Source organism: Oncorhynchus gorbuscha, linkage group LG11 (genome assembly GCF_021184085.1).
Source record: "Oncorhynchus gorbuscha isolate QuinsamMale2020 ecotype Even-year linkage group LG11, OgorEven_v1.0, whole genome shotgun sequence".
Classification (NCBI taxonomy): domain Eukaryota; kingdom Metazoa; phylum Chordata; class Actinopteri; order Salmoniformes; family Salmonidae; genus Oncorhynchus; species Oncorhynchus gorbuscha.
The window spans coordinates 42,002,030-42,021,168 of record NC_060183.1 but is presented as its reverse complement, the minus strand read 5'-3'; the positions used below and the strand labels follow the sequence as shown (position 1 = coordinate 42,021,168).

The window sequence follows — 19,139 nt, the reverse complement described above, 5'->3', positions numbered from 1 at the left end:
GATGAGAGAACCTTCCAGAAAGACAACCATCTCTGCAGCACTCAACCAATCAGGCCTTTATGGTAGTGGCCAGACGGAAGCCACTCCTCAGTAAAAAGGCATATGACAGCCCGTTTGGAGTTTGCCAAAAGGCACCTAAAGGACTCTCAGAACATGAGAAACAATATTCTCTGGTCTGATGAATCCAGCCAAGACAAACCCTGAGTAGCTTTGGGACAAGTCTCTGAATGTCTTGGAATGACCCAGCCAGAGCCCAGACTTGAACCCGATCTAACATCTCTGGAGAGACCTGAAAATAGCTGTGCAGCGATGCTCCCCATCCAACCCAACAAAGCTTTAGAGAATCTGCAGAGTAGAATGGGAGAAACTCCCCAAATACAGGTGTGCCAAGATACCCAAGAAGGGTCGAGGCTGTAATCGCTGCCAAAGGTACTTTGGTACGACACACAATTAATCTTCTCCTTTCCCCCTTCTGATGACCAGGTGGCAAATCGCATCTCTGCATGTCTGGCAGACATATCAGTGTGGATGACGGATCACCACCTCAAGCTGAACTTCGGCAAGACGGAGCTGCTCTTCCTCCCGGGGAAGGACTGCCCGTTCCATGATCTCGCCATCACGGTTGACAACTCCATTGTGTCCTCCTCCCAGAGCGCTAAGAACCTTGGCGTGATCCTGGACAACACCCTGTCGTTCTCAACTAACATCAAGGCGGTGGCCCGTTCCTGTAGGTTCATGCTCTACAACATCCGCAGAGTACGACCCTGCCTCACACAGGAAGCGGTGCGCGTGTCCTAATCCAGGCACTTGTCATCTCCCGTCTGGATTACTGCAACTCGCTGTTGGCTGGGCTCCCTGCCTGTGCCATTAAACCCCTCCAACTCATCCAGAACGCCGCAGCCCGTCTAGTGTTCAACCTTCCCAAGTTCTCTCACGTCACCCCGCTCCTCCGCTCTCTCCACTGGCTTCCAGTTGAAGCTCGCATCCGCTACAAGACCATGGTGCTTGCCTACGGAGCTGTGAGGGGAACGGCACCTCAGTACCTCCAGGCTCTGATCAGGCCCTACACCCAAATAAGGGCACTGCGTTCATCCACCTCTGGCCTGCTCGCTTCCCTACCACTGAGGAAGTACAGTTCCCGCTCAGCCCAGTCAAAACTGTTCGCTGCTCTGGCTCCTCAATGGTGGAACAAACTCCCTCACGACGCCAGGACAGCGGAGTCATTCACCACCTTCCGGAGACACCTGAAACCCCACCTCTTTAAGGAATACCTAGGATAGGATAAAGTAATCCTTCTCACCCCCCTTAAAATATTTAGATGCACTATTGTAAAGTGGCTGTTCCACTGAATGTCATAAGGTGAATGCACCAATTTGTAAGTCGCTCTGGATAAGAGCGTCTGCTAAATGACTTAAATGTAAATGTATGTAATATTTAACCCTTTCCTCAACCTCTTTTATTAAACCCCAACTGTCTTTGACTGTGAGATTCTAACCATGATGCAGCTAGCAATCCGCTACAAGACCATGGTGCTTGCCTACGGAGCTGTGAGGGGAACGGCACCTCAGTACCTCCAGGCTCTGATCAGGCCCTACACCCAAACAAGGGCACTGCGTTCATCCACCTCTGGCCTGCTCGCCTCCTTACCACTGAGGAAGTACAGCTCCCGCTCAGCCCAGTCAAAACTGTTCGCTGCTCTGGCCCCCCAATGGTGGAACAAACTCCCTCACGACGCCAGGACAGCGGAGTCAATCACCACCTTCCGGAGACACCTGAAACCCCACCTCTTTAAGGAATACCTAGGATAGGATAAGTAATCCCTCTCACCCCCCCCTTTAAGATTTAGATGCACTATTGTAAAGTGACTGTTCCACTGGATGTCATAAGGTGAATGCACCAATTTGTAAGTCGCTCTGGATAAGAGCGTCTGCTAAATGACTTAAATGTAATGTAATGTAATGTACTTCAACACAGTACTGAGTAAAGGGTCTAAATACTTATGGAAATGTGATTATTATTTTTATACATTTGCAGATCATTCTAAAAACCTGTTTTTGCTTTGTCATAACGGGGTAGTGAGTGTAAATTGATGGGGGAAAAAAACAATTGAATCCATTTTAGAATAAGGCTGTGACGTAACAAAATATGGAAAAAGTCAAGTGGTCTGAATACTTTCCAAATGCACTGTAATTGAGATGCGCCAGTTGAAAAGAATGGTCTGATGAAACATGCCATTTGTGGTGAACACGTCAAGTAGCGTATATAGGCCTACCAATGGGAAGTTTTTGTAGGACATTACATTTAATGTTAGATCAATTGCATGGCTATCTAGCAACAATATCATATTCAGAGTTAGCAGTGACTCAGCATATTTAGCATATTCACAGTGCCTTCAGACAGTATTCATACACCTATAATAATATAATAATATAATAATAATATATGCCATTTATTTTATCTACATTTTGTTTTTACAGCCTGAATTCAAAATGGGACCAATTAAATACCTATTTTTCTACCAGCCTGAATTCAAAATGGATTAAATTGATTTTTTCCCCTCACCCACCTACACACAATGACAAAGTGTTGGAGGAAATTATGGTTGAAATGACTAATTATGTATACATTCCAATCAGAACTGACTAGTCCAAATGCTATAATGTACTGTACATATGAATTTTTTTCTCTCTTGCTCCCATTCCCAATTGTATATAATGTAGTCAGGAGTTTAATAACAATGAAGGTCTGTTCCTTAGTTCATTCATTTGTACAATCTCCAGGTGGAGAACGGACTATCTCCAGACTGTCTAGAATGCTGATTTATACTGACTGACCTTGACTTCAGGCGTGGAGCGAAGGCTCGAGAGCTATAGGGCCTCTCTACTGGTGATTTTCAGTTTATAACCTGTGGAAATATGTGTATGTGGCAGTACTCTCTTGAAATAAACGCTGTTACCTGGCTTTTAAGACTGGTCTCGATCTACTTCATGCAGAATTAATGAACTTACAACTCATTAATGAAATAGAAAGAGTGCGAATTTGGTTTTGGCTACAAAACATATAGGAATTTAGAATTTCACTAAGACAAAGTGAAAGCATGTTTAGACATTTTTGCAAATGTATTGAAAATGAAATACAGAAATCTAATTTACATAAGTATTCACACCCCTGAGTCAACACTTTGTAGAAGCACATTTGGCAGTGATTACAGTTGAGTCTTTATGGGTATGTCTCTAAGAGCTATCCACACCTGGACTGTGCAACATTTGGCCATAATTATTTTCTAAAATCTTCAAGCTCTGTCAAATTGGTTGATGATCATTGCTAGACAGTTATTTTCAGGTCTTGACATAGTTCTTACTTAAATCTACTTGAAAATCTAACTCGACCACTCAGGAACGTTTACGGTCTACATGGTAAGCAACTCCAGTGTAGCCTTGTGTTTTAGGCTATTGTCCTGCTGAAAGGTGAATTCATCTCCCAGTGTCTGGTGGAAAATGAGACAACCAGGTTTCCGTTTAGGATTTTGTCTGTGCTTAGCTCCATTACGTTTCTTTTTTATGCAAAAAAAATCCCCCAGTCCTTATCGATTACAAGCATACCCATAACAGGATGCAGCCACCACTATGCTTGGAAATATAGAGAGGTACTCCGTAATGTGTTGTATTGGATTTGCCCCAAACGTGACACTTTGTATTCAAAACAAAAAGTGAATTGCTTTGCAATACTTTGTTGCAAACATGATGCATGTTTTGGAATATTTGTATTCCTTTTCCCTCTATCAATTAGGTTAGTATTGTGGATTAACTACAATGTTGTTGATTCATCCTCCGTATTCTCCTATCACAGCCATTAAACTAACTTTTTAAAAGTCACCATTGGCCTCTTGTTGAAATCCCTGAGTGGTTTCCTTCCTCTCCGGCAGATGAGTTAGGAAGGACACCTGTATCTTTGTATTGACACACCATCCAAAGTGTAATTAATTACTTCACCATCCTCAAAGGGATATTCAACGTCTGCTTATTTCATTTTTACGCATCTATTTTCACCAATTTCTGCAAAGTATTGGAAAGACGTCCCTGATCTTTGTGGTTGAATTTGTATTTGTGGGATACAGAGATGAGGCAGTCATTAAAAATCATGTTAAACACTATTGAGTCCAAAACAATTGAGTTCATGCAACTTATTTGACTTGTCAAGTACATTTTTACTCCTGAACTTATTTCATTTTGCCATAGCAAAGGGGTTGAATACTTGACTCAAGACTTTTTATTTTTAATTCATTTGTAAAAAAATATATATAATAATTATCGGGACATTATGGGGTATCTATTTTAATCTAATCTATCTAATCTATTTTAAATTCAGGCTGTAACAACAAAATTTTTACCCCCTTTTTCAATCTTGTCTAATCACTGAAACTCCAACGGGCTTGTAGGCGAAGGTTGAGTCATGCGTCCTCCGAAACATAACACCCACCTGCTTAACCTGGGAAACCAGCCACACCAATGTGTAAGAGGAAACACTGATCAACTGATTACTGAGGTCAGCCTGCAGGCGCTGACCTGCCACAAGGAGTCGCTATAGATTGATGAACCAAGTAAAGCCCCCCCGGGCCAAACCCTCCCCTAACCCGGACGATGCTGGGCCAATTGTGTGCTGCTCTATGGGACACCAGATCCCGGCCAGTTGTGATACGGCTTGGGATTGAACCCGTGTCTGTAGTTACGCCTCAGTGCCTTAGACCTCTGCACCACTCGGGAGGACCATGAGGGAATGATTTTATTAGACTTTTTGGTTTTAGGCTAATGTTCGAGCATGATAACTCCAGGAGAGCTAATGGGCATGCAGACTTATTCCAGCCCCATTCGCCAGATTCTACAAATCAACTGCTCAACAGGAACTTGACTGACACGGCCAAAATATCATATTTTTCACATTTTTGATGGTATGAGACAGAATTTTATGTTTTTGAATAACAATGGATAAAAAAGGGGTTAAATGTGTCCCACAAAAATAGTTTCCTGATCTTTCTTATATCTTTCAGAAATAGGACAGACACTTCAAAACAAAGTTCCGTGAGACATTTTTTGGGGACCATCTGTTTTTCAATGTATGAATCGTTTATTCAAGGGGTTGTCTGGGAAAATAGCAGTAAGCCCAAATTAAATGTTTCTGCAAATTGACATTTTTAAATCAAAATCAAATACCTAAATTATTCTTGGTATGGCCATCTTAAAACACTTCCGTACGTTAGCTTAGTAGAACTCCACCCCCCCCCTTTAGAGGGTTAAAAAGTCTTACATTAAATTTCATGGAATCTGCAAATAGTCAGACACCCAGTCTGATACCCAGCCTTGTCTCTAGGGTGACATCTGGCCAATGGACAGCTTAAAGTGCTGGGGAAAATCACCAAACATTTTGTTTGATGCATCTCTAATATCGTTGTAATGTTATTAGGTATACCAGAAGAATGTTATACCAGAAGTAGTTTGCAGCATTTTGGGGCAGAGAAGCTATGGATGGATATGCTGCAGAGCATTGAAGACACTAGTTAGGAGGAGTTAAGAACTGAGGGGTGTAGTGTTACTCACACAGACTTGCAGGAACCAGGACATGAAGAGGAGTGTTTGGGATCTTTTTCCAGTTTTGGCTTCTTCCTTGGCAGGGATTTCACATCCTTCTCAGCCTGAAAAAAAATTATAATAATAGTAATAAAAACTATACTAGCGACAGGTTTGCTGTTCTTCCAATTTAAAAAATAAATTCAGCATCTGTGGTCAAAGCACTTTTGTTACTTCTCCACCCTCTCAAGCAGACCACGAGGTCTATAGTTCTACTACTTTCACGATCTAACGCTAGTCAACCATACAGGTTGGCAGACCTCTCAGGGGCAGTGACGCACAGCCTAGATAAGAGCCTTTTGAAGGAGAACAGGCTGCCCTGAATACCTCAACAGAAGAGAGACAAAGAAAACAAGGACCAGACATATACTGTATAAATTATTTTCAGGCAAATTACATTAGAATTACAGCTGGGATACTGCACACTTAGCACATAATGCAAAACAGGATGTTTGATTCAATGAGGGAACTAAAATGCTTAAAATACACTGAATACATGACTCAACATACAGGAAGCAGGACAGAACAGCAGCCTCTGGCAAGACAACGGATGGGTGCCTATGCATTTATGTAAACAGTTGGTGCACGATATCTAAGGAAGTCTCGAGGTTTTGCTCGCCTGAGGTAGAGTATCTCATGATAAGCTGTAGACAGCACTATCAACCTAGAAAGTGTATCTGTATTTTTCATAGCTGTCTACACATAGTTGAAGTCGGAAGTCTACATACACTTAGGTGGGAGTCATTAAAACTCATTTTTCAACAACTCCACAAAAGTATTGTTAACAAACAATAGTTTTGGCAAGTCGGTTAGGACAGCTACTTTGTGGATGACAAGTAATTTCCCAACAATTGTTTAAATTCAGATTATTTCAATGTATCACAATTCCAGTGGGTCAGAAGTTTACATACACTAAGTTGACTGTGCCTTTAAACAGCTTGGAAAATTCCAGAAAATTATGTCATGGCTTAAGAAGCTTCTGATTGGCTAATTGACATAATTTGAGTCAATTGGAGGTGAACCTGTGGATGTATTCAAGGCCTACCATCAAACTCAAAGCTCATCACTAAGCTAAGGTCTCTGGGACTAAACACCTCCCTCTGCAACTGGATCCTGGACTTCCTGACGGGACGCCCCCAGGTGGTAAGTGTAGGTAACAACACATCCACCAAGCTGATCTTCAACACGGGGACCCTCAGAGGTGCGTACTTAGTACCCTCCTGTACTCCACTCATGACTGCACGGCCAAGCACAACTCCAACACCATCATTAAGTTTGCTGATGACAACAGTGGTAGGCTTGATCACAGACAACGATGAGACAGCCTATAAGGAGGTGGTCAGAACCCTGACCGTGTGGTGCAAGGACAACAACCTCTCACTCAAAATGATCAAGACAAAGGACATGATTGTGGACTACAGGAAAAAGATGACCGAGCATGCCCACGTTCTCATCGATGGGGCTGTAGTGGAGCAGGTTGATAGCTTCAAGTTCCTTGGCGGCCACATCACCAACAAACTAACATGGTCCAAACACACCAAGACAGTCACGAAGAGGGAACAACAAAACCTATTCACCCCTCAGGAGACTGAAAAGATTTGGCATGGGTCCTCAGATCTTCAAAAGGTTTTACAGCGGCACCATCAAGAGCATCCTGACGGATTGCATCACCGCCTGGTATGGTAACTGCTCAGCCTCCAACCGCAATGCACTACAGAGGGTAGTGCGTACGGCCCAGTACATCACCAGGGCAAAGCTTCCTGCCATCCAGGAACTCTATACCAGGCGGTGTCAGAGGAAGGCCCTAAAAATTGTCAAAGACTCCAGCCACCCTAGTCATAGACTGTTCTCTCTGCTACCGCACGGCAAGCAGTACCGGAGTGCCAAGTCTAAGAGGCTCCTAAATAGCTTATACCCCCAGGTCATAAGACTCCTGAATAGTTAATCAAATAGCTACCCAGACTATTTGGGTAGCCATAGACTTGTCACACAATGCGATCATTAAGTGATGTAACAGGAAGGTGACATTGTGTATGGGACATGGCTATGAGTGGGGACAAGGTGAGGAGTGGGACATAATATTCCTGTATAGAAGAGCTGCTGAACCCAAACCAGTTCATAAAAACAAAGACCTGCTAATATCAGCAACAGTATGCATCCTATTTCACAAAACAAACAAAAACACTCACCGGTCTCTTTTTGCAGACTTTGGTAGTGATGGGGGAAGAAGGGTCCCCGTCTCCCCTCTCTGGGGCTGTGTTGGGTCTCTTCCTGCTGGTTGGTTCCTGGCCTCCATGTGAAGGCCTGGAGACCTGGGGAGGGACCCTGGACAGCAGATTGAGCTCAATCTTCACCAGCAGGGCATGTGGAGGTCCCTGGGGGGCCCTGGAAGCTTTGGCTGAGGACTCCCGTTTGGCCTGGTGTGCTGCAGCTGCAGAGTAGCTCCTGGGCGTTTTCTGGCCCTTCTGAGGGGCCGGGAGGGTCTCTTTCCTGACACTGACTGAGGTTTCCACCACCCGGGCAGGGCTGGGACTGCGAGACCTCTCCCTCTTACAGTCCAGCATCAGAGTCATCTTGGGACCACTGCTTCCAGACTCTGGTTGTTTAGTCTTCCTCTTCTCCAAAGAGTTGCGCTTGGCAGGCTTCTTACTGTCCGTTATGGCACTGCCACTCTTGCTGCTGTGCCCGGTTTTCGTTTTGACCTTTGGCCTGTCTGTGAACGAGGGGTCTTTGTCGCGGGGGGCCACCTCCACACTCTCCACCCGCAGCCCAGCCTGGGAGTCCTCAGAACGGGGAGCCTTAACTGGTCTGGAGGGATGTTTGTTCCCCACAGTTTTTCTCTGGCTGCTGCTGTCCCCAACATGTGAGACGGCCGGGGACTTGTGGCGGACATGCTGTTTGCAGGCAACGTCCTCACTTCCTGGAGGTTTGGCTTCACTATCGCTGAACTCTGGGTATTGTGGTGGTGTGTGGGATTTGTAGTCCCTGGGAGGAATGGCCTCCTCCTCTGAGTCATGGCTCTGCTGCTGTTTTGGTAAAGGGCTTTGGACAGTGTCACTCTGGCTCTCTGTGATGGGGTTCTGCTGGCTCACTCTGATCCAGTTATTCAGCTGCCAGTTAGTCACCACGGGGCCTTCAGCCTGGACAGAGACAATATATGAACAATGTAAAGAAACATATAGGACCCGGTATAAACCTTAAGCCTAGTCCTGGACTCCAAAGCCATTTGAATGAAGATTCTGTGTACAGGGAAACTGGCCCATGGTGAACGCATGATCAATCAAAGACAAAGCAAGTTATTTAAGTGTTCCAAGTGTATGACTAAGTAGTGTGCTGTGTGTTTGTACCTTGGGTACTGGTGGGCTGCTGTTCCTGATGGGTTGTGGGGCCTCCTCTGTCCCACTCTCACTGCTCTCACTGTCTGAGTCTGACCCTGAGCTGCTCTCGGAGTCACTGGAGCTGGCTGATTCCACCCCACTGGAATGTGTTGCTACAACCGTACTGAAGGACCTGAGAGACAGAAAGCATAGTTACAACCAGAGAACGCAGAGACAGAAAGGTGTTCGAAAGCAGTTCAGTTAATTTATCTGGCCTTTTACAGGAATGTTTGAGAAAATAGAGAAAGGTGTAAAAGCAGTAACTATTAACAAACTGTATAATAATACAGGTGAGTAAATGGTTGGAGAGTTGTTCTCTATCACAATACAACATCCCCGTCCTTGCCACATCCCTATAATCCCTCAGAGGTTAGGCTTCTTTACACACACACACACACACACACACACACACACACACACACACACACACACACACACACACACACACACACACACACACACACACACACACACACACACACACACACACACACACACACACACACACACACACACACACACACACACACACACACACACACACACGAGGCCCGAGCAGGACCCCTTCCAAGCTAAACACAGTAGCCTCCAGGATCGCTGAGCTCCTTTCTCCTGCTGTAACACTCAACCAGATGTGCTCTCAGAGCCACACACTCACCAGGCAGGGCAGGAGGAACTATTACTATCATGGCTTGTACTAGTATGCTAACAAATAGGCCAAGCTGTTCTGTACTCATGATAATATCGGTGGTGTGAATACATTAGAAGAGAGAGAGGGTCGCACATTACATGAACTAGGCATAGGCCTTGCTACATGTGTCTTTCAAACAAGGATATGAGTTTGAGTGTGACTGACTACGTCTTAGCTTTCCGTTTGTCCAAAATATGTTTTATATTGTTGTTCTACTGTACACTGAAACGGCCTTGTTAACACCAGAACCGCCATTGTCAAAACGGCCATTGACGTTTGATATTGTACAACAACAAAAAATAAGATTCCTACCTTAACGGGCCAAGACAAATGCGTTGGAGGACGTTGGTACGAAGCCAGGCGCTAATGTGTCTTTCTCCTCACTGAATGACGTAAATTTGGCACGTTAATTCACAACATAATTTGAATTAACTGAATGATGAGGTTGAAGAGGGTGATTTAATTTAGAACAATTGAGTAATTAATAATTGTGTCCGCTGTGGTGAGGTCTAATTATTGGAATTAATGGCATGTAATCTCTCCTTGGCGAGATTCCAAATCAGACAATACAGGGTAGGATTCAATGATTAAAATTACTTTTCTGAACTTTTTATGGATATATTTCCACTAATATTTCTTATGTGTTATGCACCATTTATCAAGCATTTTTGGAAAATTATTTGACTGCCTGCCTTGCGGGTTGATATCATTCCCTTTTCCACAGAAAAAAATATAAATGCAAAATGCAACAAATTAAAAGATTTTACTGAATTTATAAAAGAAAGTAAGTCCAGTCAGTCAATTTAAATAAATTCATTAGGCCCTAATCTATTGATTTCACATGACTGGGAATACATATATGTATCTGTTGGTCACAGATGCCTTTAAAAAAAAGTAGCGGCGTGGATCAGATAACCAGTCAGTATCTGGGGTGACCACTATTTGCCTCATGTAGCGCAACACATCTCCTTCGCATAGAGTTTGATCTGGCTGCTGATTGTGGCCTGTGGAATGTTGTCCCACTCATATTCCAAGATGGCATAGCAGTTCAGACGTCTTTTGTCCTCGTCTTGTTGTGTCCCGTATATATATATATATATTTACAACTTTTTTCACATACCTTTTTATATATTTTTTTTAATTTTCCATAAACTCATCTTCAAAACACTCTCCTGCAACCCGCCTCACCAATTTATATTTATACAAAAAAAAGTATTATTTACCTCAAATCTGTAATCCTCCAAGAAGCTAACCAGAAGCTAGCCAGGAGCTAGCCAGAAGCTAATCCAGAAGCTACTTAGAAGCTAGTTAGCTTCTTTACTGGCTAATCGTTAGTATTCAACTAACCACGGTTTGTGGTCATCAGCTATCCTTTAGCTCAAAAATCTATCGGCAGTTTTGTACGGCGCAGCGCGGCTCGGAATGGAACATACCGGACCAATTTTAATCTCCATGTCCCTGGATTTCAACCGCTAACTCTGGACATTCATACCTGGATCTCACAGCTAGCTAGCTGCTATCCGTGTGACTATCGGCTTTCGTCGATTCCGGAGCAAACATCAATTATTCCGGAGCTAGCCATCTGAAGAGTTCCATCAATCACTCCTGGGCTACAATCACCTATCCAGACCCGTTTTACTGCCTATGCGGAGCCCCACCGGGCCTTCACAACTGGACTGCCGACGTTATCTACCCGAATGAGTTATCCGGCTGGCTCCTCCGTCGCAACGTTACCTAAACGCCCATCTGCGGCCCGCTAACCGTTAGCTGTCTTATCGGCTGCTATCTGAATAGACAATCGGACAATTTTTTTATGTATTTTTTTTTTTTTTTTTACATTTCTTGGGCCTCTATAACTATATCTATTGTTTTTTTGTGTGTGATTTGGATTAATCCCCTCTACCACACGGAACCCCACTAATCTACTGACGGAATGCAAGAGATGACTAATAACAGACCTCCATCCTATGCTAGCTTGCTACCGATGGCCTGGCTAGCTGTCTAAATCACCGTGACCCCCAACCAACCTCTCTACTCACTGGACCCTTTTGATCACTCGACTAAGCATGCCTCTCCTTAATGTCAATATGCCTTGTCCATTGCTGTTCTGGTTAGTGTTTGTTGGCTTATTTCACTGTAGAGCCTCTAGTCCTGCTCACTATACCTTATCCAACCTATTAGTTCCACCACCCACACATGCAATGACATCTCCTGGTTTCAATGATGTTTCTAGAGACAATAATAGTCTCTTCATCACTCAATACCTAGGTTTACCTCCACTGTATTCACATCCTACCATACCTTTGTCTGGACAGTATACCTTGATGCTATTTTATCGCCCCCAGAAACCTCCTTTTACTCTCTGTTCCTGATGTTCTAGACGACCAATTCTTATTGCTTTTAGCCGTACCCTTATTCTACTCCTCCTCTGTTCCTCTGGCGATGTAGAGGTGAATCCAGGCCCTGCAGTGCCTAGCTCCACTCCTATTCCCCAGGCACTCTCTTTTGACAACTTCTGTAACCGTAATAGCCTTGGTATCATGCATGTTAACATTAGAAGCCTCCTCCCTAAGTTTGTTCTATTCACTGCTTTAGCACACTCTGCCAACCCAGATGTTCTAGCTGTGACTGAATCCTGGCATCTGTGCATTCAAATGATTGATAAAAATGTAATTGTGTTGCTTGTCCGTAGCTTATGCCTGCCCATACCATAGCCCCACCGCCATAATGGGGCACTCTGTTCACAACGTTGACATCAGCAAACCACTTGGCCACACAAAGTCATACACGCTTTCTGCCATCTGTCCGGCACAGTTGAAACTGGGATTCATCCGTGACGAGCTCACTACTCCAGCGTGCCAGTGGCAAGCGAGGTGAGCATTTGCCCACTGAAGTCGGTAATGACGCCAAGCTGCAGGCAGGTCAACACCCTGGTGAGGACAACGAGCACGCAGATGAGCTTCCATGAAACGGTTTCTGACAGTTGGAAAACCCACAATTTCAGCAGCTGTCCAAGGTGGCTGGTCTCAGACAATCCTGCAGGTGAAGAAGCCGCATGGGGAGGTCCTGGGCTGACATGGTCTGCAGTTGTGAGGCCGGTTGGACATACGGCTTACGGCATAGAAATTAACATGAAATTCTCTGGCAACAGCTCTGGTAGACATTCCTGCAGTATGCCAATTGTACACTCCCTCAAAACTTGAGACATTGGTAGCATCGTGTTGTGACACAACTGCACATTTTAGAGTGATCTTTTATTGTCCTGAGCACAAGGTGCACCTCTAACGCTCATGCTGTTTAATCAGCTTCTTGATATGCAACACCTGTCTGGTGGATGGATTATATTGGCAAAGGAGAAATGGTCACTAACAGGAATGTAAACAAATTTGTGCACAACATTAGTGAGAAATAAGCCTTGTGTGTATGGAAAATGTTTAGGATCTTTTATTTCAGCTACAATACATAGGAAGGATTTTAGATAGAAAATGGTGAAACTGTGCTGTGATATGATACAGTCTGCCGGTGTCTGTGTAATAGGAGAAAAAGCGACACGAGACTTGTCTGTGGCACGCATGTGAAGAATACAACCACACACAGACACGTGAGTAGACTTCTGCTATGTGTCCCTGCTGCTGCAGCCTCTCTCTAATCTGATAGCAGGATGATATCTCTGAAGAGTCTATGAGGTAATCTAATACACAGTCTGCACTGATCTGGACTAACTCCATAACGAACACACACACACACTACCTCCACCACCTGGATGTTCTTTCAGGCCACAAAGGGTCACTGCGACCTTTTCAATACCAACGGGAGACAAAGGCTTGGGGTGCACTATGGCCCCTCTTTGGGGACATTAGTACACATTAGGGACATGACAGAGGGTGAAAGGATACTCACGATGAGCTCTGTTGACAGATGAGTCTGGAGGAAGAGGCTAGCGGAGGTGATCCATAGTGTTCTGGGAAGAGAAAAAAAAAACATCTTTACTAAAACAGATGGGACACACCCCCTTACCAATATTCCCTCTAAACTGGGCACACTCGGGACTGCCCTGCAGAAGAAATATCAGCCTGCGCACAAGATTGGAAGTCAATTAAGGGGGAAAACTCTGGAAAGTTAACTTGGTCAACACTTCCCTTTACTGTGGGAATTGTGATCGAATCAACATAATATTAGCCACTTCCAATGCAACATACCGAAACTAACAAACTATGCAAGACTTAGTATGCAAAACATTTTGCTGTAGGCAGAATGCATCCGAGTAGGATTCTACTGCATGAGCGGTCGTGAGTAGAGCTGCATGAGCGGTCGTGAATAGATGTGCTTGTTTTTAGATCAGTGCGAGAGCTGCATTTAGCCATGTGTGCACATTTGTTATTTTTGTTTGAAATTAAAATGTAACCTTTATTTAACTAGGGCAAGTCAGTTAAGAACAAATTTGTATTCACAATGATGGCCTATCGTTCATATTCTTTGCTACTTAGCCCAGTTATAAATACACCACATGGGCAAAAGTACGTGGACACCTGGACGTCGAACATCTCATTCCAAAATCATGGGCATTACGATGGAGTTGGTCGCCCCTTTGCTGCTATAACAGCTTTCCACTAGATGTTGGAACATTGCTGCGTGGACTTGCTTCGATTCAGCCACAAGAGCATTAGTGAGGTTGGGCAATTAGGCCTGGCTCTCAGTTGGCGTTCCAATTCATCCCAAAGGTGTTAGATGGAGTTGAGGTCCATGCAGGCCAGTCAAGTTCATCCACACCGATTTCAACAAACCATTTCTGTATGGACCTCGCTTTGTGCATGGTGGCATTGTCATGCTGAAACAGGAAAGGACCTTCCCCAAACTGTTGCCACAAATATGGAAGCACAGAATCATCTAGAATATCATTGTACGCTATAGCTGGTGATGACACCTTTCCAACAAGTCACATCTGATTCCCAACTAGTGCGGTTAGAAGAGGGAAAGAATAGGTCAATAAAACCTTAATAAAGAGAGGAGCCCAGAGCTGAACTCATCTGGGAGGTTTATTATTTATTGGCAGGCCAGTTCAATGGATGGGAGACAAACAACACGGCTGTGACCAATGACTTTCTAACTCTGGGGGACGAGAGGCTCGAGTGTTTGTGACGGAGTCTGGTGGAAATGAAGAGAAAGAGAGCGATGGAAAAAGAGAAATTGACACAGAGTGCCACTGAGGATAACAGCGGATGATATTGCCACTCCTATTTGCCATATTTTCAATTTAAGCCTACTAGAATGTGTGTGCCTCCAGGCTTGGAGGGAAGCAAAAGTCATTCCATTACCTAAAAATAGTAAAGCCCCCTTTACTGGCTCAAACAGCCGACCAAATCAGCCTGTGTTTGACAAGATACTACGCTACTTTACAGCAAACAAACAAACTTTCAGCATGCTTATAGGGAAGGACATTCAACAAGCACTTTCACAAATGACTGATGATTGGCTGAGAGAAATTGATGATAAAAAGTTGTGGGGGCTGTTTTGTTAGACTTCAGTGCGGCGTTTGAAAGCATAGATCATAGTCTGCTGCTGGAAAAACTTGTGTTATGGCTTTACACCTGCTGCTATATTGTGGCTAATGAGTTACCTGTCTAACAGAACAGAGGGTGTTATTTAAATGGAAGCCTCTCCAACATAATCCAGGTAGAATCAGGAATTCCCCAGGGCAGCTGTCTAGGCCCATTAGTTTTTCAATTTTTACTAATGACATGCCACTCGCTTTGAGTAAAGCCTGTGTGTCTATGTATGCAGATGACTCAACACTATACATGTCAGCTACTACAGCGACTGAAATGACTGAAACAATTAACAAAGAGTTGCAGTAAGTTGCAGTGGGTAGCAAGGAATAAGTTAGTACTAAATGTTTCTAAAACTAAAAGCATTGTATTTGGGACAAATCATTCACTAAACCCTAAACCTCAACTAAATCTTGTCATGAATAATGTGGATATTGAGCAAGTTGATGTTACTAAACTGCTTGGTGTAACCCTGGATTGTAAACTTTTATGGTCAAAACATATTGATACAACAGTATCTAAAATGGGGAGAAGTATGTTTATAATAAAGTGCTGCTCTAAATTCTTAACAGCACTATCAATGTCCTACAGGCCTTTTGTCACACCTGGACTACTGTTCAGTCCTATGGCTAGGTACCACAAAAAAATGACTTAGGAAATGTACAATTGGCACAGAACAGAGCAGCACGGCTGGCCCCCAAAGTGGAGGAGAAAACTACTTTTTCACTACTTGTATTTATGAGAGATAATGACATGTTGAATGCACCGAGCTGTCAGTTTGAACTACTGGCGCACAGCTCGGACAATCATGCATACCCCACAAGAGGTCTCTTCACAGTCCCCAAGTCCAGAACAGACTATGGGAGGCGCACATGGAACTGATGCAAGCAGTAAAATCTGATTTCAAAAACAGATAGAAATACACCTTATGGAACAGCGGGGACTGTGAAGCAACACAAACATAAGGCACAGACACATGCACACACACGCGATAACCGACGCACTATACACACACACACTTACGCATGGAGTTTGTACTGCTGATGTGAGTGAGTGAGTGAGTGAGTGAGTGAGTGAGTGAGTGAGTGAGTGAGTGAGTGAGTGAGTGAGTGAGTGAGTGAGTGAGTGAGTGAGTGAGTGAGTGAGTGAGTGAGTTACACATAGAAACAAATGTAGAGAGAAAAAGCAAGATGGAGAGAGAAAGAGATACTAAAAAAAAGAGTGAGAGCAAGCCCAGCTGGCATTTATAGCGCAATCATGAAAACGGGGCTGCAGAGAGAGAGCGACCCTCATCAACTGTCACATTAGCTAATAAATCCTAATTTGAGAGGCCAGGGGGCAGTTTGTTCTCAGAGAAACACTGCTAAACTAGTGTTTTAAACTTGATGCATGTAACATGATATAGTGAGTGTAGACTCCCATTCCCCCACATTAACTTACTTTGTCCTGGAAATGCAGGTGGGACGTGCTGTGCTTCCTGTGAGGGGACAAAGTAGAGGCAAACAGCCTTAGTGAACACACACACACATTGAACACACTCACAGATATGATTTTCCACACAGGATTTACAGTAAGTTGTCTGTGAATTAAAAAATAAATAAAAAAAAACTGGGAAAAGTTTATAAGACCTTGTTTCAAACAGTCCCACTTTTACCACGTTCTTGCCGGCATAAGCCTTTTATATCCTGTGCGCATGCACCAGTGAAGAGTGGAAGTAGGGGTGGGCGTTAATTTTAATAATTCCATTGAATATACACCATCACAAAGAAATACATTAATTATTTTAGGCAGGTCGTAAGAAAGATCAAACTAATCAAATGTATTTTCAAAATAATAAATAAAGCTTAATTACATGTTTTTAAAGAAAAAAAAAATTCTGTGCAGCCTATAGGCTCACCTTCCCCCCCTACTCACAAGGCAGGCAATACGCTCGACCTCATCTTTACTAGATGCTGTTCTTCCACTAACCTCATTGAAACTCCCCTCCAAGTCTCCGACCACTACCTTGTATCCTTTTCCCTCTCGCTCTCATCCAACACCTCCCACACTGCCCCTACTCGGATGGTATCGCGCCGTCCCAACCTTCGCTCTCTCTCCCCCGCTACTCTCTCCTCTTCCATCCTATCATCTCTTCCCTCTGCTCAAACCTTCTCCAACCTATCTCCTGATTCTGCCTCCTCAACCCTCCTCTTCTCCCTCTCTGCATCCTTTGACTCTCTATCTCCCCTATCCTCCAGGCCGGCTCGGTCCTCCCCTCCCGCTCCGTGGCTCGATGACTCATTGCGAGCTCACAGAAAAGGGCTCCGGGCAGCCGAGCGGAAATGGAGGAAAACTCGCCTCCCTGCGGACCTGGCATCCTTTCACTCCCTCCTCTCTACATTTTCCTCCTCTGTCTCTGCTGCTAAAGCCACTTTCTACCACTCTAAATTCCAAGCATCTGCCTCTAACCCTAGGAAGCTCTTTGCCACCTTCTCCTCCCTCCTGAATCCTCCCCCCCCCTCCTCCCTCTCTGCAGATGACTTCGTCAACCATTTTGAAAAGAAGGTCGATGACATCCGATCCTCGTTTGCTAAGTCAAACGACACCGCTGGTTCTGCTCACACTGCCCTACCCTGTGCTCTGACCTCTTTCTCCCCTCTCTCTCCAGATGAAATCTCGCGTCTTGTGACGGCCGGCCGCCCAACAACCTGCCCGCTTGACCCTATCCCCTCCTCTCTTCTCCAGACCATTTCCGGAGACCTTCTCCCTTACCTCACCTCGCTCATCAACTCATCCCTGACCGCTGGCTACGTCCCTTCCGTCTTCAAGAGAGCGAGAGTTGCACCCCTTCTGAAAAAACCTACACTCGATCCCTCCGATGTCAACAATTACAGACCAGTATCCCTTCTTTCTTTTCTCTCAAACTCTTGAACGTGCCGTCCTTGGCCAGCTCTCACGCTATCTCTCTCTGAATGACCTTCTTGATCCAAATCAGTCAGGTTTCAAGACTAGTCATTCAACTGAGACTGCTCTCCTCTGTATCACGGAGGCGCTCCGCACTGCTAAAGCTAACTCTCTCTCCTCTGCTCTCATCCTTCTAGATCTATCGGCTGCCTTCGATACTGTGAACCATCAGATCCTCCTCTCCACCCTCTCCGAGTTGGGCATCTCCGGCGCGGCCCACGCTTGGATTGCGTCCTACCTGACAGGTCGCTCCTACCAGGTGGCGTGGCGAGAATCTGTCTCCTCACCACGCGCTCTCACCACTGGTGTCCCCCAGGGCTCTGTTCTAGGCCCTCTCCTATTCTCGCTATACACCAAGTCACTTGGCTCTGTCATAACCTCACATGGTCTCTCCTATCATTGCTATGCAGACGACACACAATTAATCTTCTCCTTTCCCCCTTCTGATGACCAGGTGGCGAATCGCATCTCTGCATGTCTGGCAGACATATCAGTGTGGATGACGGATCACCACCTCAAGCTGAACCTCGGCAAGACGGAGCTGCTCTTCCTCCCGGGGAAGGACTGCCCGTTCCATGATCTCGCCATCACGGTTGACAACTCCATTGTGTCTTCCTCCCAGAGCGCTAAGAACCTTGGCGTGATCCTGGACAACACCCTGTCGTTCTCAACCAACATCAAGGCGGTGGCCCGTTCCTGTAGGTTCATGCTCTACAACATCCGCAGAGTACGACCCTGCCTCACACAGGAAGTGGAGCAGGTCCTAATCCAGGCACTTGTCATCTCCCGTCTGGATTACTGCAACTCGCTGTTGGCTGGGCTCCCTGCCTGTGCCATTAAACCCCTTCAACTCATCCAGAACGCCGCAGCCCGTCTGGTGTTCAACCTTCCCAAGTTCTCTCACGTCACCCCGCTCCTCCGTTCTCTCCACTCTCTTCCAGTTGAAGCACGCATCCGC

At 44.9% G+C, this 19,139-nt stretch overlaps 1 protein-coding gene across 1 annotated transcript in view; it reads right to left on the bottom strand.

Moving 5' to 3' along the window:
- The window catches only part of LOC124047659 (AF4/FMR2 family member 1-like), a 71,076-nt gene that overhangs the window by 18,820 nt on the left and 33,117 nt on the right, over positions 1–19,139 (bottom strand). Inside the window, 5 exon segments of the mRNA XM_046367971.1 lie at positions 5,595–5,689; positions 7,814–8,764; positions 8,972–9,134; positions 13,593–13,653; positions 16,679–16,715. Coding sequence (XP_046223927.1) covers positions 5,595–5,689; positions 7,814–8,764; positions 8,972–9,134; positions 13,593–13,653; positions 16,679–16,715 — 1,307 coding nt within the window.